General features: G+C 37.6%; 1 protein-coding gene across 6 annotated transcripts in view; it reads right to left on the reverse strand.

Annotated features, from left to right (window-relative positions):
- NCKAP5 (NCK associated protein 5) overlaps positions 1 to 25,741 on the reverse strand; it is a 983,546-nt gene that overhangs the window by 458,124 nt on the left and 499,681 nt on the right. For all 6 annotated transcript variants that reach the window (XM_073019623.1, XM_073019626.1, XM_073019624.1 and 3 more), the window contains one exon: positions 3,678 to 3,811. In XM_073019623.1, coding sequence (XP_072875724.1) covers positions 3,678 to 3,811 — 134 coding nt within the window. The remainder of the gene's footprint in view (positions 1 to 3,677; positions 3,812 to 25,741) is intronic.

A 25,741-nucleotide genomic window follows, 5' to 3' on the forward strand; every position in this document is an offset into this window, starting at 1 on the left:
TCTCCATATTTACATTAAAGAATGTAAATGGTCCGAACCAAGTTTGTTATGCCTGTCTGAATCACCCTCGATGTAGGGAATTTCTGATTTATGAGCTTAGAGCTGATTAGGTAACCTCTGGCGGCATATCCAATTTTTTTTTATTGCCTAAACTTTGGACCATTTCTGATCATTATAGCCTAATCAGAGGTCAAGAGGGAAGAAGGGACTGTGGCTGAAGGTTTGGTGGTGATATAAAAAGGAACTACTCATTCAAGCATTTGTATAGATTTTTATCACCTCAGTGATCCCATTACTCATTAATAGAGACAATCACAAATGTTCAGGCTTGCCTGGTGCCTTCAAGCCGTCAGGCTCATCACATAGCTGAAACTGCATAAAATTAAGCCTTGGACTACCTCTCCTGAATCACTCATCCTGACACCTGAACTCTGCTTCCCATGTGTACCTAACTGTCCCAGCATCGAACTTCATTATCCGCTCCTCCCTCCATTGACTCACCTTGTTACTGAAGCTGAGACTTGGAATCCTGTAACTACTGTTTAGAGGCTCCCATGCCTACAAGGTCATCAAACATAGCAAGAAAACATGTCACCCAGCCCAGGCCAGGCCTCAGCATCTTATGCCTCTGTTTCCCACATTCATAGTATTAGAAAGGCACATGTATATATCAGGAGGTTCCTGTGAAACTGAGGTATAATGGTTGACTTGAGAACTTTAAGCATCAGAGTACTGGAGTAGTTCTTATTTCACTTGTGATCTCTTAGACACGACTCAGCATTCTTATTCCATATATTAGGACCTTGAAAAACAGCTTAACTTTCCAGATATAAGTGACACAGTGAAAGCAGTAGCCCTTGCAAGAATTAATCCTAATTTGCACCATTTTGGACCATGTCTACTGTATCCTTCAGTGTCTTCTATGAAGTGTTCTATGTGATACATTCTATTATGAATTGATTAACAGAGACAATATTCCTCTCTTTAAGGAGTAGTAGCCTTTGGCCATGAGATAATAATTACATATTCTTTTTTTTTTTTTTTCCTTTTGATCTTGTCTGCCAGGAATCTTAGAGCTAAATTACATGCTCATACTCAGAAAACTTCTTGGGCTATGCGAAGGTGATAACTTGTCACGTTCTCCTTTCATGACCTTTATTTTGTTTTTATTTTATCAGCCCTATTGTAAATCTACCTTTTATTGTAAACCATACCACATTCTTTGAGAAAGTGGTTATTAGCTTAGTTTTTAAAAGTAACCTCAGCCCATGAACAATGTTCAAAAGTAACTCCACATCCCAGATATCATCATGCACAAAATGAACTCATCGATCCAAGAGAAAAAAAGAAGAAAATTATGAATATATAAGTTTCTAATTCAATAGAATCGTTTATATTATGTAAATTATTTAGATGACCATATTGGATGCTAACCCCGTCCAAGGGTGATGCAATAAAGGCTTATTCTATAATATTGAGAATTTTTCAAAGACTTACTAAGATTATTTAAACATAACTAGAAATACCTTAAAAACCAAAGTTTAAACTGTGAAAGGCCATCAGAAATGGTTCAGTGGGTCTGCTCAAATTATTGTGTAATTATCTGTTACACATGCTTTTCCCCTCCATGTCTTTTACTGATTTACATTAGTTCTCCGGACTTGAACTTTTCAGTTTCAGTGACACTTTACATGAGAAAACCAATTATAATAGGATAAAAATCCCTCACAAAAGAAGTATGTAAAAACCAGCCACTATTTATTGTACACATAATTATCTTCTCTTTCAGCCCAGGATGTAGTCTTGACTCTTGTGTAACTGAAATCTGTATGGGATTGGCATCTGATTTACAGCAGATGACCCGGCATCATATGAATATAATTTACTATGCCATGTGTCTCCTGCCACCTAAATCAATAGCTTGAATATAGGAACATCTCAATTAGACAGTGCAAGGAGAGCAAGATCTGCCTCCTCCTATCCTGTGCCATTAAAACAACCAATATTACCAAGCAGTGCTTATTTTAAATTCACTTTGGAGGGGTGGATCTATTATTTTAAGTTGGTTAGAAGACACAAAGGGAGAGTTGCCATCAAACTGAATGAAAAATCGAGCATAAGGTGATATAAGTAATAGCCTATGAGGGGTGGGGACATGCATTTATTAAAGTATTGATTGGTGCATTTCTACAGCACCTGTGTATTATCATGGGCTTTAGGTGTTGAACAGGGTGTTAAATTATAATGCTGACCACACAGGAGTCATCCATCCTTCTCGTCCTGTTCCTCCACGAACCCCTACACCAAAGTTGAAGCACATATATAGTACTGGCCATAATGAGGAAAATTATCTGGAGGCTCAACTGTGTTTGTTCTCTCCCTGCAACACATCTAAAAATTAAGCTGTCATGATAAAAACTTCATAATGACAAAGCTATCTTATCTATCACCGGTCACAGTGTTCTCCAAATCCCAGTGAAAAGTTAAAGACAAGACCCACACAGTTTGTTCATGAGGATTTTAGGGCAACTTCTCAAACCTGGATACTGCCTGGGATAATCTCAGGAGAGAAAAGTGAAACAAATTATTTTCCTGATTTTATAAATGGTGAAGTATAGAAATGAACACAGATTGTCCTTCACAAGGTGCCGATATCTGGTACCAGGGCTGTAAATGCACAATTTTCTGGGGGATTCCTCCCATGGAATTGAAGGGACTTTAATATAATAGTTTGAACCATCAACTGCCCCCATATTAACTATAATTGGAAACTGAAAGATTCCAACTGCTAGAATTAAATCTAGGAACTACTTTTTCAGAATCTTCCTTTCAAATTCTAGTGATCTGTTTCTCTCTCTCTCCCCCCTCATTTTTTTTTTTTTTTTTTTTTTTTTTTTTTTTTTGGTAACAGAATCTCGCTTTGTTGCCTAGGCTGGAGTGCAGTGACTCAATCTCAGCTCACTGCAAACTCCACCGCCTGACTTCAGGTGATTCTCCTGCCTCAGCCTCCCGAGTTGCTGGGATTACAGGCACCTGCCACCACGCTCGGCTAATTTTTGTATTTTTAGTAGAGATGGGGCTTTGCCATGTTGGCCACGCTGGTCTTGAACTCCTGACCTCAAGTGATCGGCCCACCTCGGCCTTCCAAAGTCCTGGAATTACAGGTGTGAGCCACTGAGCCTGGCGAAATTCAAGTGTTCTAAGTGATATCTTTTTAAGGACAGGAACTCACTGATTTTTTTTTTTTTTTAATTACTCCTTAGTGTTTCCTCTAAGCAAAGAAGAAGAGCTTATTGAATTGTTAGATTCACATACCCTCTCTTTGTCTTAAAATAGGATTGCGACGACCAGTGAAATCTCATGCTCTTGGCTGGCCTTTTAAAGGACAAGCCTACTGGCTGCAAAGTCACCACAACTCAATTGAAGACCCTTAGGGAAGCCATCAGGAAAGAAAAGACAACCAGTCTCAATAAAGATCATGTCAGGTGCAAATGGACGGTTTCAGAAAATTGGTCTGGATGCGATAGGATGCTTTCGTCAGAACAGAAGGTCTAAACGGTTAGTAAATTGCTCATCAAACACAACAGAAGCTTACGCAATGGACATTCAATCCAAGGTGTTATGGGTGCAGAGAGAGATGCACCTCAGGAAGCAATCTGCTCAGTTAAGAACAATACCTGGAGAACTGCTGCTGCAAGCCACGCATCTGAATTCTGTTGCGCTCAGACTCTAGGGTCACCTCCTGCAACCGCTTCTCGCTTTGAAGGCGTAAGTGTCTCTCCTCTTCCAGTTCATGTATCAGCTTCTCATGCTATAAAAGGCACAAAGGGAATGACTTTTAGGAGAGTGTTTATGACAAAAAGAAGAAATCGTTGGTTATCAAGTGATAACTTGAGCTTTATATATATATGAATTTCATCCTTCAAACAACCCCACGAAGTAAGTCCTATTCTTAATCTCTTGTTATAGACAAAGAAACCAATGATCAGAGTTACCTAAGTAATTTGTGCAAGGTCACATAAACCAGAAGATAATAGATTTTGAGTCCCAGATGACTAAATTCTAACACTTGAATAATTTCCACTAACCCAGAGAGCACCCTGTGAAGAACTGTGACCCAAAAACACTGTCGAATGCACAGTAAGTCAGATAATAATTAGTAAGATTGTTACCTGTTCAGAATTATTTCATCTCTTCCATCTCTGGTATATCCTTGAAAGAGAACATTACTGTTTTTATAGAAGGACCGAAAATTTCAAGGTAATTAGAATGTGAAGCTGATGAGAGTGAGGCTCAAGAATTGTTTTTCATTTTGTCCAGTTAGGTCTTCAGAGACAAAACTAGGCCAAGCCACCCACTGTTTTTATAATCCTAGATAACTAGCTCATCTCACGAACGGATATCAGGGATTGAAAGAGGAACTAGATGACACAGAATAGATGGTTCAGCACAAACTCATCCCTGGAACTGGTAAAAAGCACACAGCTCAGAATCTCCTGACAGCACTGAGTCAGCTACACTAATGTCTTTTTTGTTTTGTAGTTGTTTTGTTGTTGTTGTTGTTGTTGTTGCCTTTCTTAAAAAGCATGCCGTGCTGTTATTGTTATTGCTGTTACTAAACTGAGTATTTTGTACACAGGATATATACTCTATGGTGAAAACCATAGATGCAATGTCTGATCACGAGGGACATGCATACTTAAAAGGAAAGAAGAGAAACAGAGACCAGAGACTTCTGTTTTGAAATAAACCAAACACTATGATTGTGTACCATACACTATGGATTAAATATGATTTATCACATGTGGCATATTCACAGGAAGTGACAGCAACGACAGATTTTCTCCAGCTCTAACTCATGAGAAAAAAGGCATTCTGTGGATCATGAAAGAAACAGTAGATGAGAATGTAGACATGAATCCTGAGCCTCTAAAAATACTTACATATCCCCTGCCTCTGTACCTTTGTTCCTGCATAAAAAGCTCCCTAGGTCTCTCAATTGAAAGTCTAGGGTTCCTTCCAGGCTCAGCTGTAAGCCATGTCCTCTACAACATATCCTTCATCACTGCATTTCCTCCCTTCCCCGAATTCCAACAGTACCTACTATCTTTACCACCCTTTAGGTCTTCACTTTTTCTACTGTTATTTTTCATGTGAATTTATCATAATTCTCCACCTAGATAAATAATGGTTCAAGATGCCTTATGTGCAGATATATTTTACATTTTAGCATATTACCTAATACGCGGTAGTGCTGGAAATATATTTGCTTATTGATTCTGAAGCTGGCCCTTTGCTTACTCAGGCCTGACTTTTTGGTGACCTACTTTTAACTCCCATAATGAGTTACTTTTACTGAAAACTAAAATCAAAATTAAAATCAAATCGTTATTCTGTCACTTTGGACAACGACGTTCTGGAAGCATTGGAAAGAAAGAAAAATGTGGTTGTGGAAGACAAATGGGTTAATTAAAGTTAACTCTTTACAAAAATGGTCAAAATGGCAAATTTTATGTGATATATATTTTACTATAACAAAATAAACTCTTTACAGTTATATATACAATTGACATTCCTCTTTTTATTGACTGATTAGACTAAAAGCAACATAGACAAGTCACCAATATTACAGAATTTGGAAGATAGTGCTTTGATTCCAGAGACAGGTCAAGAAAACAAAAGTATGCTAAATAGTTCAAAAGCATACGCTATGAAGAATGTGAAGTTCATGCCTGTAATCCCAGCACTTTGGGAGGCCGAGGCAGGTGGATCACGAGGTCAGGAGTTCAAGACCAGCCTGGCCAAGGTGAAACCCCGTCTCTACTAAAAATACAAAAATTAGCCAGGGGTGGTGGTGCCTATAATCCCAGCTACTCAGGAGGCTGAGACAGTCAATTGCTTGAACCCAGGAGGCGGAGGTTGCAGTGAGCCAAGATCGCACCACTGCACTCCAGTCTGGGTGACAGAGCGAGACTCCACCTCAAAAAAAACAAAAAAAAAACAAAAAAAAGTGAAGTTTTGCAGAGAAAACAGCATCCCTCCTTCCTTCAAAAGTAAAGAATGCTCCGTAGATTCACTCACTGCCATATTAAAGAGTCCCAAAAACATGATCATGAGAGAACCTTTTCCACACGAATAACTTTTTCTCTTCAATTTATTTATGCCTTTTCAAACATGAAAAAAAAAATCACAAAAAAAAGAAACCCTGGTAACACAGATAAAATTCTAAGGAATTAAGACTATGACAGCAAAAGCTGTTTACTAAAATATATTCCCTTCAAATGAGATGTATTTCAATTAATCCATCAAAGCTTGACAAAAATCCACACCTACTAAAAATGAAAAAGCTTTGTACCCAAATTTAAAAACATGGCTAAACACAGAAAAAATATAGTATCCATAGATCGGCTATTTTTTTTTTCTGTATTTGCTATATTGATTCTATCCCCAAAGTAATCTTAATTTATCTCCCAAATGTTTGTTCTGGATCTTTCACAGCAGAAAGTGTGAAAGGCAACGAGAGATGGAGAGCAGTTGGTGTTATTTACACAACGCCACTAGGTACTGAAGAGCAGTAAGTAGAGGACAACATCATGGAAATCTGGGCTACAAATCTGATAGGACCACATTTCTAGAGCAACATCTCTCTTTCTGTAGAGCCACTGCGCTGGGATGGCTTTAAGACACCTGCCTAGGAGAGCCTTATGATGATTTTCAAAGCTCCTCAATCACCACCTTTCAATTCCTCCCATGTTCTTGCAGCAAGATGCTCCATGTTCGTCACTTCTTCCCTTTCTCTTTGACTTCTCTTACCAAAGCTCTTAAATCGCTGCACCAGGAACACAAACAACGGCTCAAAGGCTGAGTCTAAGCAGTGACATTACACATATGTTCAACAAAACTTACCAGTCACAGGCTCTTCTTTCCCTTTACAGAGGTGGGCTTTGTTATTAGTAAAAAGGTAGGTTTGCCTATTTTTCTGAAGAAAAGCTGTGAGTGGATTAACTTTCAACTCTGTTATTCATTAGCTGCTGTCTCTAACTCTGAAATGAGCAAACTCTGCAAAAAAAATCTTCAATCTGGAGAATATTCTACAATTTACAGAATGTGTCCACCTTCATTACTGTATTCAGTCTCCAGAACAATTCAGCAATATTGGTTATTATCACCTCCATCTAAAGATAAGGATAGGGGCCAAAAAGAGAGGCAGGGAGCTTGCTCTGTTTCCATGGTTAGAAATGGCAGCTCTGGAGCTAGAACTGAATTTTTCTGACCCTAAGTCTCCACTTTTTTCTCCTACTACTGTCAGTTCTGCTATAACATTTCTTTTAAAAGTGCTAATTTATTCCACTGTAACTGATATGATATGAAAAAATTTGAGCATGACACAAATCTTAGGTTTGCTGATTGCCTGATTTCATTCATGAGAAAAATTAGGGGAACACAGAAAACTGCACACAGCTGAACTGCATCAAAACACACAAAACACACATATTTCAAATAGACCTCAGTCCACCATGTGCATTAAGAGCCATAACCATCCACATGTGGTGTTACAACTTTCCCTCCAATTTCAGACAGCGTTCCCTCCACCACTTCACAGTAGCTTCTGAACTGCATCCCTGTTGATATCCAACTTCCACCAAAAAACTCTTTCACGGTAAAGCACCATATTTATTGTAGTATTTATGTATTTTTTAACCATTGAACACACGGCTACCAATTGCATTAAGTTCCTACCTTTTTGTTTTTAGTGTGTCACTGACAAAGTTTTGAGTATTGTTCCCATAGTCCTGTTTCCCCCATAAGCCTTGTGGTTTCCACTGTGTGGTTTTACAGAGTGCAGTAATTTTCAGGAACATACAAGTTATGGACATCATGGTGAAGAAAAGGAAGTCCAAATCAAGAGTGGAACTCCAAAGTAATTTTCCTATTTGGACACGAGCAAAGAGTTAAGTTCTAGACAAAGAATCAAACATACAAACAGAAAGACAGGTATTACCTTCATGGTTCTACAGAATGATCTCGTCTATACCTCACAACCTACACACAGCAACAGAGCTCAAATTTAACTGAGCCATCCTCTGATTAAACCTCAAATGCAGGAGATTCCTCCATTTCCCTGGGTAATCTAAGTTTCTGAACTTTTCTCCTGATAATTTTGTAAAACTTGCTTAAATCATTAAAGTATCAAAAGGTCATTTCTACATGTATGTCCCAAGGAAATGAAGAAAAATCTATATAGATTTTGATTATTCCCTAATAGAGAACCATGCATGTAAAAGAAACTATGTACCACCAACATGGAGTCATTTATTTACTTGGCCCACAAATGTTTATTGAGTAGCTACTACATGCCAAACACTGAACTAGACATGGAAACCAGCACTGAGTCAAATGGACATGGTTCCTGGTTTCATTAGACTTACAGACTAATGGAGACGGCTGGTGCTAAATAAATATCACACAGATAACACAGTAGTATAAATTGATTTTTAATGAAGAGTTTGCTGAGAGGTGAAAGTGATAGAAACTGATTTTGTTTGGTGGGTCAGAAGATCTCTCTGAGAAAGTAACATTGAAACTGAGACCTCTGTGATGACCAGGTGCTACCAGGTGAAGAGAGGGGACCAGCACTCCAGGCACAGGGAGCGGCAAGTGTGAAGTCCTCTGTCGTGTAGGGAGGGAGGAAGAGAAGCCTAGTGTGGCTGGACGCTGGTGAGCCAGGGGACAGGAGTGGCATGGGATGCAGGTGGAAAAGAATAAGGGCTAGACCACGTAGGACCATGAACATCACATGACGAATTTGGGACTATAGCCTGAGTAAAATGATGACTCATTACCGAGGGTTTAATCAAGTGAGGAAGATGATCTGATTAAGATTTGGCAAAGTTCATTCTGACTACAGTATGGACAAAGAACTAAGAGGCTCAATTATAGAATGGGAAAACATTTATATAAATATTTAAATATTTAAAATAAATATAATAAATTAACGCTACCAGCTTTTAGTTTGTACTGTACCATTTACTAGAGAAGTGGTTTTGAACAAGCTACTTAACTTAAAACTTAACTGCTTTAAGCCAGTTTCCTCTGTATACTGGGGATAGTGAACTCAACCAAGACAATTTCATAGTATCACTGTGAATAATAGATGAAATAATGTATGGTAAGGCACTTCAAAAATTCAAAAATCCCATATAAAAATAAGATATGGCTAACTAAAATTACACAGTTCATATCATCTAATATACTTCAGCTACTTTTGATAAATTCTGTATAACATTTGTCTTTAATAACCATTAACTATTTAAAAAATCATAGTTAGATATTTCAAAAAGTTCAAAAATGTGTGCCTAAGCAGATCATACATTAATCCTGAAAGAAAACACATTTTAAATATGATTTTGATGTAAGAATGGAGAGGCTAACTTAATCACAAATGCCATTTAGAATATATATAACCCTGTGTTTGGCCTTCCCTAAAATACATTGTTTTTTATTCTCATTTCCTAGTATGATTTCAGACAGATGGCTTGATATATGGTATGACAAAACTTCAGAATGAAATTAACACATTAACACTTGATTCAAATATAGAGAGCCAATAAGTACCTCTATGCGAGGTCTAATTATAGTTGGTGATTCTCATTATATCAGTGGGTGATAATACTGCCAGAGTTAAAGACGATTCAAAGAATATGAAAAAGAAAGAGGAATTTATTTGGCTTGGAACTTCTAGCACCACCTCATGTGGCATATATTTGATGAAACATCAGGCATAACAAAAGGCACCTCCCACATAGGCTCCAAGCCCTCCATGAGTCCTGCCTCATGAGTGTCATGAGGTACCAGCTCATCTCAGGTGTCCTGTGCTGGCTTGATGTCTGAGAGATACATGAAAATTGAGAGGCAGTCGTTATAGGTCTGCTTCAAAAGATTTCCTGAAAATGTGTCCAAGTGATAACATTCGAATTGAGTCACACTTTATGATCAAAGAATCATGGGGAAAACATCAGTACTCTTGGATAATAAGAGGATCTTAAGGTGAGAAATGAATAGAGGCCATTAGAGAAGGACAAAGTGATTCAATGATATTCCTGTATATTGATGGAAAAACATATGAGCTCATTTGAGAAACGTGGAACCTGAGAAGCAAGCTACCTGCTAGAAAACATGCCCAGTCACAAGTATCTCCAGGTATTCACCAATAACAACATCCAATGTATACTCGAACATCTTAAGAATTACCGGAAACCCAAAACAATCCTTTTAATTCTCTCCCTTCCTGTTGAGAATCTAAATTGACACCTGTGTTTTTTCTGCAGAAGTCCATGAGCCAAACACATCAGCAGAAAAATTAATGTCTTCACGAAAACTAGTTTTTACTGGGAAAACTCTATTAACCAACTCTACCAAGTCAGTATGAAATGGATCTAAATTAAGCTATAGTTATTACATCTAATTGTAGCCTTGTTTTTGTTTTTCACACATATTGCAATATATTTCCCCCATAAAGATCTCTGAATTCAATATCCCCATTAGTTATGAAAGATTCAGTCATCCTAGAAGCAGAGAAACAGATAAGGAACTTAAGAATTGATTTTTTTAAAAACCCGTACTGTTGGCTGTAACAGAAGAATCAGAATCAGATTTTGAGATGCAAGGATAGAAATAGCCAAGTATATATTTGCAGTGCTGATAACATCACCCAAGACAGACAAAGCTTTTATTCTAAGTAAAAAAAGATGCAGAGCTTGGTTTTTATGTGTGTGTGTGTGCCTTTTTTTTTTTTTTTGGAAAAGAAAGGAGAAAGGGTGAGATAAAGAAATACAGCAGAGGAGAAGGGTGGGGTAAAGAGTAGAAATTTCAAGGGCAAGTAAGACAGATGGGCACTTGGATGGATCTTAAAAATGTCCTCAATGCTAGACAGGAGCTCTATAACAGAAATGACACAGGTGAAGCACCCCATATGACTAAATTTTCTTAGACAAAGATTATATATGTGCTTATTACTTAGCAAAGGGATAGAGATGTGAACTCAAGGAAAGGAGTTTTTCCATGGTGGGTTGTGAAGAAAAGCAAGATAAAATGAAGGTGTTAGGAATACCACTCAAAATCCTAAGGAAATTGAACACTTGAACAAAGGATTCTTAGCAAAGCAATTTTACTTCTGCGCAGAGAGGTAACTCCTTGGCCAGTTGCCACAAGAGCACCTCTGAACAAAGGGGCACGAGAGCCTTTATTCCTGATGCAAGTCCTGCCCCTGTACCATTTCCCCATTGGCTGGGGTCACATCATACAATCCAAACTAATCCCGGTTGGCTAAACATTTGATTTTTTTTAGATAGAGTGGGCACGTAAAAGAAAGTGGAGTGAAAGGGGAAGGAGTGTCTGTAATGAGCTAGAAAGTTCGTCCTCTTTCCAAATAAGGAAAGGAACGTGAGCTGGTACTGATAACGCTTGGTACTGTGGCGTGCCTGGGCATCTAACAAAGGCAAAAATGAAAAAAAGGAGAAAAAAAGGAGAACAGAAAGCGAGGAGGGTACTATGAATTAAAGAATAAAAGATTGATTCGATTATTTGAAGAGAAACCTCACCATATCCTACAAAGGTCTGGCACATGGAGATTGATATGCATTGTAAAGTCATAGTGGAAAAAATCACAACAAATTTTGGGATCCTACCAAGAGAAAAGAAGTTGTTTATTGCATAGTCAATGGTCTCTATTATTTATCAAGTAGGGCTACAAATGAATAATAAAATGGTAACACTGTATTCACAACACAAAGTAACACAGTTTTGCTTTTAATGTCATCCTACAGCAGGAAAAAAATAGGATGAAAATTTATGCATTGATCCACTTCTCACATTTTTCATCAGTCTAAGTGTCTTCATTTTCACATCATGATTCCTACAATGGAGAAGGCATGAGGCTAACAGACTGGGCTACAGTTTCTGTCTCCCCATTAACTTGCCAGGTGACCTTGGGAAATATACTTACCATCTCCAGACCTACTTCTAAACTGCTATAGTAAGTTCTTATGATTTTATGTTGTTTTATGCTGCCTTGGCCTCCATTTTAAACATAAGTTGGATTCTCTCATACCAGAAGAAGGGCGCAGTCATCCTTGGTAGAGTTTCCCGTTCTATGCCTAACTCCCACTCCTAGTTCCCCAATGTGTTCAATTCAGATATCTGCATTACACAACTGCCTCCTATGGGTCTGCTAGACACAGACTGCTTGACTGGCGCTGCTGTCCCTATCCCCTGCATGAGCTGTGCAGATATGCCACAGTGACTAACCCTCGGTCACAGTGTGACCATCTGGAACTCACACCTGTTGCTTTAAACTCACCAATTAACATTCCCCACAGGAAACCCGTTTGGATAATGCCTTGGACCCCAGTAAAGGCATTGGCTCATGGATCTCTCTCTACATGTGCTCCTAGACCTCAGGCATATCGTGTACCCCCAGGGCCTGTAAACAAGAAAATCTGTGTTTCCCTCTTGTGTCACTTCTAATCATTGGAGGGTTCCCTCCATCTGAAAGATTCTAAATTAACATTAATGCTAAGGTCCCTTCCAACTCTCATATCTTATACAGTGATGAAATTAGCCACAACCATATTAGGAAAAAGCATAAGCAATTACAAATAACATTAGTGGCATAAAGAGATTAAATACAATGTCTATAAGTGGGGTGTGTGTGTATACACATATTTTGGGGGTTAGTGAAAGTCTAAGTTTCACTTAATACTGATGAAGGTGACTAGCATCCTTGTTTTGGATAATTAGTGGGTGAAGATTTAAGAGGCAAAGGGCACAGGTTTTGGGTTAGAGAGAGCCAGGCGATGTTGAAACAATGATATTGGACATTACACAATTAGGAAGAGGAGTGATAAAATAGAGACACCAAAGGCATTGGTTTTAATTTGATTCTGAAATGACTGGGAGTATCAGCAGATTTTGAGGAGAATGACAGAATCTAAATGATGTTTAAGCAAGATAATTCTTCCTCAGGGTGGACTCTAGATATGAGATACTACCAAAAAAGGAACAATTTCCTTACTGTCATTCAATAGCAATGGTTCCTTGGGTTGGAAAAGGCCTTTCCACGGAGTTTTCTGGCTCACTGACTTTGTGACTTCTACAAGCTTCTCAGAAAACTAATTCCTCTCAAGTCTTTGAATATCTGATGTTTACAGGGGCTGACCAAGGAAAGCAAGACATAGTAATAACCCAGGTAGGTAGTAAGCTTGTTATCAATAGTCCACTGCTTAATTCAGACTCTCTTTCCCTTACCCCAATCTTTTCCTTGAGTTTATTTAGTCAAAAGGCTCAATTCTCAGCTTGACTTAGAAAAGAGCTTCATTTCCTCAACCAGTAGGCCCTTCTATAAAAAGTCAATGACTCATTCTTCTCCCCTGGTCACAGATCTTTCTCTGTTGTCATGTTAACTGATCACAATTAACAGTAGCTGCTTATTATTCTATCCCCTTGGAAGTTTTCAGAAGTCGATTTTATTAAATGCCTTCATACTTGGCTGAAGTCTTAAACATTGTTTCCTCTTCTGTGGAGACAGTATATTCCATACAAAGAAGAGACAGCCTTTCAGGTTTTTTGTTTTTGTGGTAGCACCTTTTGCTTCCCATTCTCTACCCTGAACCACACGTGCACTTTCAGAATGGCTACACATCTTTGCCCCATTTTTCCCCCAACTCTGTTCCTTTTCTGTGTGTACTCCACAATAATCAGTGAAGAACAGATGAATTCTCTGGCTAGTTTCATTCGCATTTCAAACTTTTGGTCCCTATGTTTCTCTCGTTGTTCTTTGTTATGGAGGATTCCAAGATTTTTCATTCTCTCATCTACGCTCTAGTCTTGAACTTTAGCTGTATTTACTATGAAGATTAACACCTGCTCTGCCTCAACTCTGATGTCTCCCTTACTTCACCGCCAGCCTAATATATGGTTTATCCCACAGACTTGTGCTCTTGCTTTATAACTTAGCTTTTTACAGGATATATAATGTCAGAGTCTTTGCTGTTTCACATACATATGACATGTTAATCATTATATAATGATATTTATAATATATGTTATATATAAGTAAGCTTGCTAATATAAATTATACTAACATTAGATGAATAAATAACAAATCATATAAAAATATTATTATATATCAATTATAATACATATTATAATCAATAATATATTATTCCCTATCTCTTCAAAGAGCACACTTTTCTTTAGGCAGGGATTAGGCCTCATAAACAGTCACAAAATCCCACAGAATATTAGCATACTGCTGAGCTTTCCAGAATGTTCAATACATACTTGTTAAGTTCCACATGAATCCTCTTGATCTTCCACTACCTTAGTGGGCAGCTAGATCCAGGTTTGCAAAGTTTCTATTGGTAACAACTTTTAGTCTTAATCCTGACTGAGGATAATGTGACGAGATTTTCTCTCGTTTAGAAACTCCACAGATACATTTCACCCTGTCATCTTCTTTCCCTTACCGGTTGCCTTCTCCCAAAAGCCCAGGGATTGTAATTCCAACTTCATATTCAAATCTCTTAACTGATGACTCACTTTCGTTCAATAACTATTAAGTTAAAAATTTAATTTCTGAGAGGATTTGCAGGAGCTTCCAAACAAAGCCATTTATAATTCTATTTGTAAGGATAGTACATTGTACTGTTCTTTTTGTTCACCCTACTAGATTTTGTAGAATTGTGGAAAGAAAAAAAAAAAACTGAATAAAAACAACTCTATTGAGACTAAGAATCCTTTTTACCCTGTAGTTGGAATCCTTATATTCCTTCCTTCAGTGAATGGGTATAATTATGTGTATTGGAAATTAGAGTAGTCACTATAATTATGCACTCTTTTAAAGTAGAAAAATTATAATGTCAACAACTGACTATACAAGGTACTACTGAAGCTTTTGTTTTAAATCTGCCAGAGAGGACCTCAGTAATGATTAATTTCTTACAACTACTTTTTATTCATTTGGAGAACATACTAGGAATGCCATTTCGTTGTGGAAAGTTTCTTTAAACAAGAATATTTCTTTAAACAAAGACTTGAGAACAAGTAGGTTGGTTTTTACATAGCCGGCTTCCATTATTTCATCCTAGACAATACGAGAAACTTAAAAATTTTAAAACAGGACTTTTAGCAGCTTCCCTTATCCTTGTTAGCAAATGCAAACTTTTACATTTTATCATGCTGTTAAAAGGTCAGCTTGAATATTTAAAAAATCAATGTGGAACTAATCACAAGCTTTGGTTCAATGCTTTAGTACTTTATTTCATACAATTACCAAAGTTAGAAGAAATTGAAAGCACCACATATTAAAGAATTAGAGTTTGTGTTATTTCTGGGAGGTAAGGTTAAACAGAAATATCATTTTTATGAGGAAATCATTAAAGACCTATAAATGAGCTGAGTGAGCACAGTTAATCTACAGAAGGGGAAAACATATACTCTTAAAAGACAATCAGAGGGCTTCTTTTGAAGGTGCACTTAACCCTTGGTTAACCACATCAGCAGAGGAGAACATCACAACAGATAATCTCACTTTCTCAAGGATCAACACAGTCACCAGAGGAAGCAAATGGAAAACAGAGTTTCACATGGTCTAAATACTACTCATAAAAGACAGGCCAGTGTGGACTACAACTGCTACTATTAATAATAGAATACCCGCCTGGCCCATCGTTGGGTATAGAAGAGCTCACAGAAACGCTTACATCATGACTGTTGGTCTTTTGTATGCACTTTATATGAGTGTCAGAAATTGTGTTCTCAGGTGCCCCTTTTGTAATCTCCTGATCTCTCCTCAGTTTCCACTCCTGGCAATGTTCAGCCCTTTCTCATTCAGAAGAGGTCTCTCCTGGAAGGCTTGGTCAGACTTGACTGAACACAGCAAGAGCTATTTTTCCACAGGGGCACATTAATATCTGCCCCTTTCTAGAGGTCTTATCATCAAAGGGAAATGAAAGTTTTTAGACCTAGAAGGGTGCTTGAGGTCACTAAGTCCAATTGAGGTCCTAAAAGGTATCAATTTGCCCAGGGTGATCCAACCTACCGTAAGTCTTTGTCACTGTGGACAGAGAAGATTCAAAGATCCTCTTCGAAATCGCCCTTTCCAGGCAGTCAATAATAGAGCACATTTTCAAGAATTTGGTAGAGTTTTGCATTTGGACCAGTTAGATATATATGTAAAACTTTCATATAAACTACTTTCCTCTGCAATATAGACCTTTTTATAAGCTCAAAATTAAACCGCTGCATGAAGATGGAAAAGTAATTGGCAAGATCAGAAAACATTTTCATCCTTTTTTTATTAGTATCTTGAAAGTCCTTCTAGAAAATTTGCCTCGTTCTTCAGAAAACATTGAAAACAACATGTGTTTTTTTATTTTTAACCAGGCCTTGAATGCTACGTACATTGCTCCACAAGTGTACATTTTTATACAGGCTAAGACTCTCATAATTTATGGCCAAAGAATCAGATTCAACATGCACAAAGAAAATGGTTCCAATCAGTGAGTTACCTGCCACCTTAGTACTACTGTCAATCAGAACAGGTGTGTCATTACACAGGTGTGCCATTACACAGGTTATAATGCATCCACATGCAAATACCTACAACAGAGGCTCTCCACCTCTTAGGCCAGGAAGAACTGCAAAGCATCCACAAATTACAAAGGGTTCAGTGTACTGAACATGATGTATTGACAGGTATTGTATAAATAAAAACACAACTGCTATAACACCGAAGTCTGTGGCCTTATTTTTTATGGAAAAACAATCGATATCTTCGTAAGATTGTGGCCACTGGCATTGAATCTGAACTACAGCTAGTGCCAGCAGCCCTACTGATGATATGTAAGACAAGGAAACACGTATGGACAATTAAAGTATACCTCCTTATTCACAGAGAAGTCACAAAAGTAATTCCAGGACAAATAAAGTGAAGGAAAATGAGAGAGAGAGAGAGAGAAAAAAGACTCTTCCCAGCATCACAAATAAGAATGATAATGATGAACCCGGCTGAGTGTTCTAAGCCCTCTTCACATAGCTGCCACTGAATCCTTGAAACAATACTAGACAGTTGGCCCTATTCCCAACCAGATTTGTTTTTAAGATTATGAGGCTAAGGCCACAGTAAGTAAATAACAGAGCCAAGGTTTGAGCCCATGCAATCTGATTCCAGAAACCTAGAGCCTGACTGCCTCTCTTTACCAGTACGAAGGAGTTTCTTTCCTGGTCTAGTAAACTTTGATCGCAACCAGCAAACTAACTGATGTATTTAAACCTCTCCCTTTCCAGGACCTTATTAGAGATTGTAGAGTACAGGAGAGATCCAAGAGATGGTCTGAAAAATAGAGTGACAGAGATGGTCTTTGCCATTAAAAAATTATAATCTTGTTAGACCAAGATTATCATATATTCAACCACTAGCTAGTAAAGTATGAATTATCTAGAGCAGGGGCTGGCAAATTTTTCTATGAGGAATCAGAGGGCAAACACTTTAGGGTTGATGTGCCACACAGTCTGTGTTATAACTACTCAATTCTGCCCTAGTAGCATGAAAGCAGGTATAGATAATACATAGATTAATGTGTGTGGATGTACTCCAAAAAAACTATTACAAAAATAGATAGGGAGGGAAATAGCTCAGCCATAGTTTGTGGACTCCTAATCAAGATTACCAGCTATAACAACAACAAAAAAATAATCAATTCTAATCATTCATTTTCCAGAAGGTGATATTCCTTTTCTCCAAAATGTATAAACTCCCTAGAAGCCACGGGGCTGCAGAACTGTCTTCTTACTATTAAGAAACAAAAACGATTTGAAACATCTTCCCCGAAACTTAATGAAATTGTAGCTACTGTTGAAAATGAAAAAATTAAGTCTGTGTTTTCTAGAAAGGATGAACTTTCAGCAGTGCTGAAAATCATGTAATATTTGTGCTTGTCAGTGTGCTAGGAACAAATCTTTTATCTATCCCTGTGTGATTACATCTCTGTACAGAGGCGCCTGTGTTGTGTTATACATAGAACTACATTTTACCCTTTGGTGCTGAGCCATTAGCCGGTGTGTCTTCTTATTCTCAATTAGGAACAGAGTTCCTCCCACTGGAGGGAGAGCAGAGGCTCTGCAGTCACTTGCTGCCGTGTTAGTGCTGTTAGAGATTATACATACTTTAATTCAACAACTTACAAACGGTCTACATTTTACGTCAAACTAATCTCAACATTAGACAATTTTGAATACTGGTCATAATATACATACAGGTAGATGATAATTTAGCCATACAGATTAACATTTTGTTCTTTTCTAATACTTTGTGAGCCTATGAGATTTAATGTTGACAGATGCTAACACCTTTAAATGCTTTTCTATTTTCTCAGATGCTGAAATACAATTTTAAGTGTAACCATTTATTAAAAACAAGTTGGAATATACCGTAAGGCTCTGTAGTGCACAGATTATATAGGTTGTAGCAGAAAAAAAATCTCCCTCTTTCTACAAAAAGTTTTATATTTACTATGTGCTATTTAATAAATAAGTTAATTTTCCAATGAGAACACATGGACACAGGGACAGGAACATCACATACCAAGGACTGTCAGGAAGTAGGGGTCAAGATGAGGGAGAGCAATAGGACAAATACCTAATGCACGTGGGGCTTAAAACCTAGATGATGGGTTGATGGGTGCAGCAAACCATCATGGCACATGTATACCTATGTAACAAACTTGCATGTTCTGCACATGTATCCCGGAACTTAAAGTACAATAAAATAAATAAATAATTTTCCTGCACAATCATTAAGTTTTCTACCTCCCAACATTTGAGCTGGCCTAGGAGGGGAAGAGTAGTCAGTTTGTAATCTAAAATTTGTGTACCCTTGGGTCATAACTTTTACCAATAACTTAACTCTCGAGATTGTGCATTTAGAACATATTTTAAAGACTTTAAAACTTCAGATGTCCTTTTGTCTGTTACACATTGATTGCTGTTAAACTAAATGTTTTTCACTGTGTAATCAATACTTTCTTACAAAAATAAGCCCAGGCATTGACAAACAACTCTGCAGCACATTGCAGCTTTCCTGACAGTGGACAGCATGAAAAACTACCACCCCCAAGAATTAAAAAAGATCGCATTGACTCCAGTGCTTAGTACAATTTTTACAAGCTTCTTACAGCTGGATCATTCTACTGTAACAAGACTTTATTAAATTAGACACCTATTGAATCGTAAGCTTTCTGAGAACAACAATTCATATGCCTTTGTCCTTTATTACTGTTTCTGCAACCATACTGCTCATGTTCATATTTACATCTTCTCTTGTGATGAAGTTATTAAAAAGCAACAGCTAGATAAAATGGGTGGGAAGGGGTGGTATAACACGTAAACAATGATGACTTTGTGTTTCATGAGGCTACTCTTCTAGAACAATTTTAAATTGCACTACTACCTTAAAAAAAAAATGCTACTGTACTTTTAGACCCCCAATGCAAGGCATCTTTTAATCTGGGACTTTTAATTTACACACTGTAAACTGTGAGTTGCTTTTATAAACATTTGCCTTCAAATTATTTGTTCATCTCATGGTTCACTCTCCTAATACAAATTTCCAGTGAGAATCCATGGTGAACGCGAGGGGCAAGCAGCCAACTACACATCAGGTTGCCACCAACATGCACGAAGTATAACTCTCCCTCCAATGCTAATCCACACAAACACCAAATTCTTAAGGCATATAACCCTATATTCCATCAGCAGGCACTTAGTGGTCTGGGTAAAAGCTAAAGCAAGTTGAGAAAAACAAAAACAAACACTTCCAAATACAATAAAGAGAAAAGCCCTTACGTGCATACACCTTAAACAAGTTAAGGCATGTTCTCACTTTCATGTTTATTAGCATAAAAGAACTCAAGAAACAATTATTTTAAATCACTTAAACCTTGCATGTATATATCTATGACAAACAGCAACAAAGGCACTTATAATTTTTATTAGCAGGTGATATTTCCTGCCAACAGAGGTGGTTTTGTATTATAGTGACATAGTGACATAATTCAATGAACAGACCCCAAAGTTTTTCACAAAAACACTTTCTATTTTTCGATCCAAGATAGCAGTTCTATGCAATAGCTCAAAATTGCCACCAAGTGGACGGACAAACACTATTCTGGTTGTAGTTGTACAGTAAACAGCTGCTTCTGATTTGAAGAGCGCTGAACTAATCCCATCAACCAGTATTTACTAAATATTAGTACCTACTAAGCACAGGGTGCTCCTCTATGTGCCACAGATGAAATGCATTCTGATCATAGTGAGAAGGCTAAAGCCCTGTCACGGGCACCTCGTCGTGGGTGCTACTGTTCTCCGGACTTCAATAGGTCAATTATTCCATTTATCTCTTTAGAAGAGAAAAAATAACCTATTAATGCTACTGTGAGTGAGCAAAAAGGCAATATCCAGTTTGGGAAGGGCTTTCTTATTGCTAATAATTGTTGAATGATATGAATAAGCTCCAGAACATATAAAACGGAAGCCATTTCTAAAACCACTGATAGTGTTCAACAGACTAATAAATTAGAGGTTATGTGGACCCCATCTTACAATCTTTCATGGAGACACTGCTCTAGACATAGCAGTGGTGATATATAACTCACTGTAGGTTCATAACCAAGGCTAGGTAAGCATACGGATGTAACATCTACATTCCCAGCTAGTAAGTGGCCTGCTCCCCATGGGTACATCCTGACCTTTCACACGGAAGAGTTTAGTGTATGTGAAACCCTGAAGGATAGGAATCTACAAACATATTTGATGAGCCAATTTATTTAATAAAATATCTACTTTATCCAAGTGAGTGATTCTGAGTCCCATCTAGGCAAATCCTCAGCTTCCGGCATTATTTATTTTGCGTTATAAAACATACCTTCTCTCTTGGAAGCATGGGTACCAAAGGGAAGAACAGTAACTTTTAATGGATGCAGTTAGACCTTGAAATTTTTATCTGAAAACCATAAAGCTTTTAAACATAAATTCGCAAATGTAATTGAGCCTCTAATAGCTGCTACTGATAGTAATTAAAGAAATCTCATTTCCCTAAATTAAACATAATGAAATGTTTTTCAAGATCAAATAAAACTAGAAAATGCTATCAGGCTGATAGAATTGGCCTCTGAAAGTGGTGTTCTGGAGTTTGCAGAGAAGCCTCAGTTGCCAGCAAAAGCCAATGGTTTATAGGGTTATGGGCAATATGGAAGCCATTTCCACTGTATCGTATCAACTTTTATTGGCTGATAACTGATCTGAAAGCCAGTATATAGCACAGCTTCACATCGCAGTGCTTACGCAAATGAAGCAGACATACTCTAAAATTCTTCCTTTAGTGCCTTTAAAGACTTTGTTATTTAATTAAACGTTGTCAGCATATCTTCAGTTCAACGTACACATTTCACACTCTTAATGTTCAATTTTTACATTACTTTTGCTTTTCTTAAAGTGAAAATGGCATTTGGGCAACAGTGTGACCATCTTCTCCAGGTCTCTGTTAACAAGCAGAGAAGTGCTTCAATTGTTGTCTTAGTATGGGCTACTATAACAAAAATCCCATAGACTGGGTGACTTAAAGAACAGAAACTTATTTCTCACAGTTTTGGAGTTTGGGAATTCCAAGATCAACTTGCCAGCCCATTCAGTTCCTGGTGAGAGTTCTCTTCCTGGTTTACAGATGGACACCTGCCCACTGTGTCTTCATGTGGAAGAGAAAGAGCAAGCAAGCTCTCTTAAGTCTCTTGTGATAAAATCACTAAATCCATCACAAGAGCTCCACCCTCATGACCTAGTTGCCTCTTAAAGAACCAATCTCCTGGGAAAATTGGCTAGCCATAAGTAGAAAGCTGAAACTGGATCCTTTCCTTACTTCTTATATGAAAATTAATTCAAGGTGGATTAGAGACTTAAATGTTAGACGTAATACCATAAAAACCCTAGAGGGAAACCTAGGTAGTACCATTCAGGACATAGGCATGGGCAAGGACTTCATGTCTAAAACACCAAAAGCAATGGCAGCAAAAGCCAAAATTGACAAATGGGATCTAATTAAACTAAAGAGCTTCTGTACAGCAAAAGAAACTACCATCAGAGTGAACAGGCAACCGACAGAATGGGAGAACATTTTTGCAATCTACTCATCTGACAAAGGGCTAATATCTAGAACCTACAAAGAACTCAAACAAATTTACAAGAAAAAAACAAACAACCCCATCAAAAAGTGGACAAAGGATATGAACAGACATTTCTCAAAAGAAGACATTCATACAGCCAACAGACACATGAAAAAATGCTCATCATCACTGGCCATCAGAGAAATGCAAATCAAAACCACAATGAGATACCATCTCACACCAGTTAGAATGGCGATCATTAAGAAGTCAGGAAACAACAGGTGCTAGAGAGGATGTGGAGAAATAGGAACACTTTTACACTGTTGGTGGGATTGTAAACTAGTTCAACCATTATGGAAAACAGTATGGCGATTCTTCAAGGATCTAGAACTAGATGTACCATATGACCCAGCCATCCCATTACTGGGTATATACCCAAAGGATTATAAATCATGCTGCTATAAAGACGCATGCACACGTATGTTTATTGCGGCACTATTCACAATAGCAAAGACTTGGAATCAACCCAAATGTCCATCAGTGACAGACTGGATTAAGAAAATGTGGCACATATATACCATGGAATACTATGCAGCCATAAAAAAGGATGAGTTTGTGTCCTTTGTAGGGACATGGACGCAGCTGGAAACCATCATTCTTAGCAAACTATCACAAGAACAGAAAACCAAACACCGCATGTTCTCACTCATAGGTGGGAACTGAATAATGAGATCACTTGGACTCGGGAAGGGGAACATCACACACCGGGGCCTATCATGGGGAGGCGGGAGAGGGGGAGGGATTGCTTTGGGAGTTATACCTGATGTAAATGACGAGTTGATGGGTGCTGACGAGTTGATGGGTGCAGCACACCAACATGGCACAAGTATACATATGTAACAAACCTGCACGTTATGCACATGTACCCTACAACTTAAAGTATAATAATAATTTAAAAAATAAAAAATAAAAAATAAATAAATAAATAAATAAAGAACCAATCTCCAAATAACATCGCATTGGAACTTAGAGTTTCCACATCTGAATGTTGGGAGGACACAAACACTCAGTCCGTAACAATTGCTCAGAGCTGATCACTGTTTTCTCATCTCTTGATGGTCTCCAGACAAAAATACCTACAGTTTCCCTGTTTATTTCAGCAATGTATCATCCTGATAATGAAAAAGGTTTTCCTTATGTTTGATAAAAATATTTTGTGTCTTAATTCCTTGTCTTATTATTTACGCTTCTATGAATCTAAGAAACTGTTCATCTCTAAACTCTTCATAAAAAGGTTTTATTACAGAAGAAAATAGTTAAGCCAACCATTAGCCTTCTGTTAATAGACACCTCACTTCTCACACACATAGAAGCTTTTAACGTCTCACTTGAGTATGATAAGAAGTACGATATATTTGTGTCATTCGTCATCCATTTTTTATCATTTTTGCCACATTTCTCTATATTTTACATTCTCTTTAAAAATGGTATATCCAAAACCAGATGTAAAACTACAGAATGGGTTTAGTTAATCTTACCCTCAGGCAAGGCAAGGACTGATCTTACTGGTGGTTCTGTGTTGGCTCCATACTTCCCTACATAAAATACCATTCTCATCCCCATCCCAGCCCCACCACACAAACAGCTCTTCTCTACTGAGAGCCTCTCATTTGCTTGTCAAATTGCACAGAACACGCAGAAAACAAATACCTATCTTGGACAAATTAATGACTCTTATCTAACTCTTAACTACAACTACGCCCAAAATTTTTCTTCTACATATGTCCCTTGATTATCTCACCTGTTGAAATGGTGATTTGTTTTCTTAACCCTAATACATCACACTGCTCTCACTCATTATTCACTCATTAACTATTTAGTAATTACTTCTTGCCAGACACTCAATAGGTATTGCCATTCAATTCAGAGTAAAATAAGTTTCCTGTCCTGAAGATACTTAAAATCTAGTCCATGCCCCCTACACAAGGGGGACTATTGTTGTAAATCATTGTATTTTGTGTCTCTGTTTTTCAAACTATAAATTATCTGTTCTATGTTAACATTCTTTCAAACCAATGACTGAGCAATTGCTATCTCCACTCCATTCTTGCTCCACCCTCACCTCCAGATGGATGTCAGTCTTTAGCACAATCCTCCAATCAATTGTTTCTTCACTGACAGCCTTGACAGGAAGGGTGATTACAAACTGCTAGCTTAATAACAGAAACAACAGGTTTCTTCAAGTACTTAAGGGGGCAAGTATATTCAATACTGCAGTATCCCCTTACCTATGATTTCAGTGACTCAAGTCAACTGTGGTCCAAACATAAAATGGAAAATTTCAGAAATAAACAATTCATAATTTTTAAATTGCACACCCTTCTGAATAGCATGATGAAATCATACACAATCTAGCTCTGTCCCACCCAGGATGTGAACCATCCTAGTGTATCTACCCTATAGCGGATACTTGCCTGTCAGTACTAAGTTATTGTCTGGGTTATCGGATAAAACAAGCAAAGTATATATAGGGTCCAGGCCAGTCCACAGTTTCTGGCCTCCACTGGCAGTCTGAACGGAGCATATGTGCTGAAGATAAGGGGGAACTAATATAAGGTGTTCTTTATTTCCAGGATTTATAACTGTGTTGGGGCTGAGTCTCATATCTTACACTGTTTTTCTACCTCTTTCTTTACCTCTTTTCAAAGGAGCACTTTCTGTCTAGTGAGGACTTCATCTACATTTTTACCTCCTAGTTCATGTTTTCCTAGAGCATCATTATTTAGGGAAAAAGTAAGCTTTAACATTTTTAAATAAATTGGTTTGCTGATGGGAGTTTAAACTGGTGCAACTGCTTTGGAAAACTATCTGGCAGTATCTCATTAAAGTTGAATATATATATCACCTGTAACACAGCAGTTCCAGTCTAAATGCATATGTTTACCATATATGTACATCCGCTCACCTAAAGTCATATACTAGCAGCATCATTCATAAGAGTCCCAAAATGGAAACAATCCAAATGTCCATCAACATAGATAAATTATGCGATACTCAAACACTGGAATAGCATACAGCAATGAACAAACTACAACTACATGCAACAATATAGATGAATCTCACAATGTTGAGTGAGAAGAGTATATACTGCATGATCTCACTTTATATTAAAGAGAAACAGCCAAAGGTAATCCATGTCATTAGGTGCCTACTGAAGGGGATTTGGTTTGGTGCTGGGAGAGGAACTTCTAGGATACAGGTAATATTCTATTTGTTGGTTTGGGTGCTGATTCACAGGTGAATTTGTGAAAATTCAGTGAGTTAACCAATATGTATGCTTTCCTGCATGTACATTATACTTCAATAAAAAGTTTTTTTTAAAAAAAAAAAAGAAGAAAATCTAGATGACCTTGAGTGTTGTGATGACTTTTTAGACACAACACCAAATGCATGATCTGTGACAGAAATAACTGGTAAGTTGGACTTCATTAAAATGAAAAACTTTACACTTCTCTCTGTGAAAAACA

This window comes from Chlorocebus sabaeus, chromosome 10, assembly GCF_047675955.1.
Source record: "Chlorocebus sabaeus isolate Y175 chromosome 10, mChlSab1.0.hap1, whole genome shotgun sequence".
In the NCBI taxonomy this organism is placed as follows: domain Eukaryota; kingdom Metazoa; phylum Chordata; class Mammalia; order Primates; family Cercopithecidae; genus Chlorocebus; species Chlorocebus sabaeus.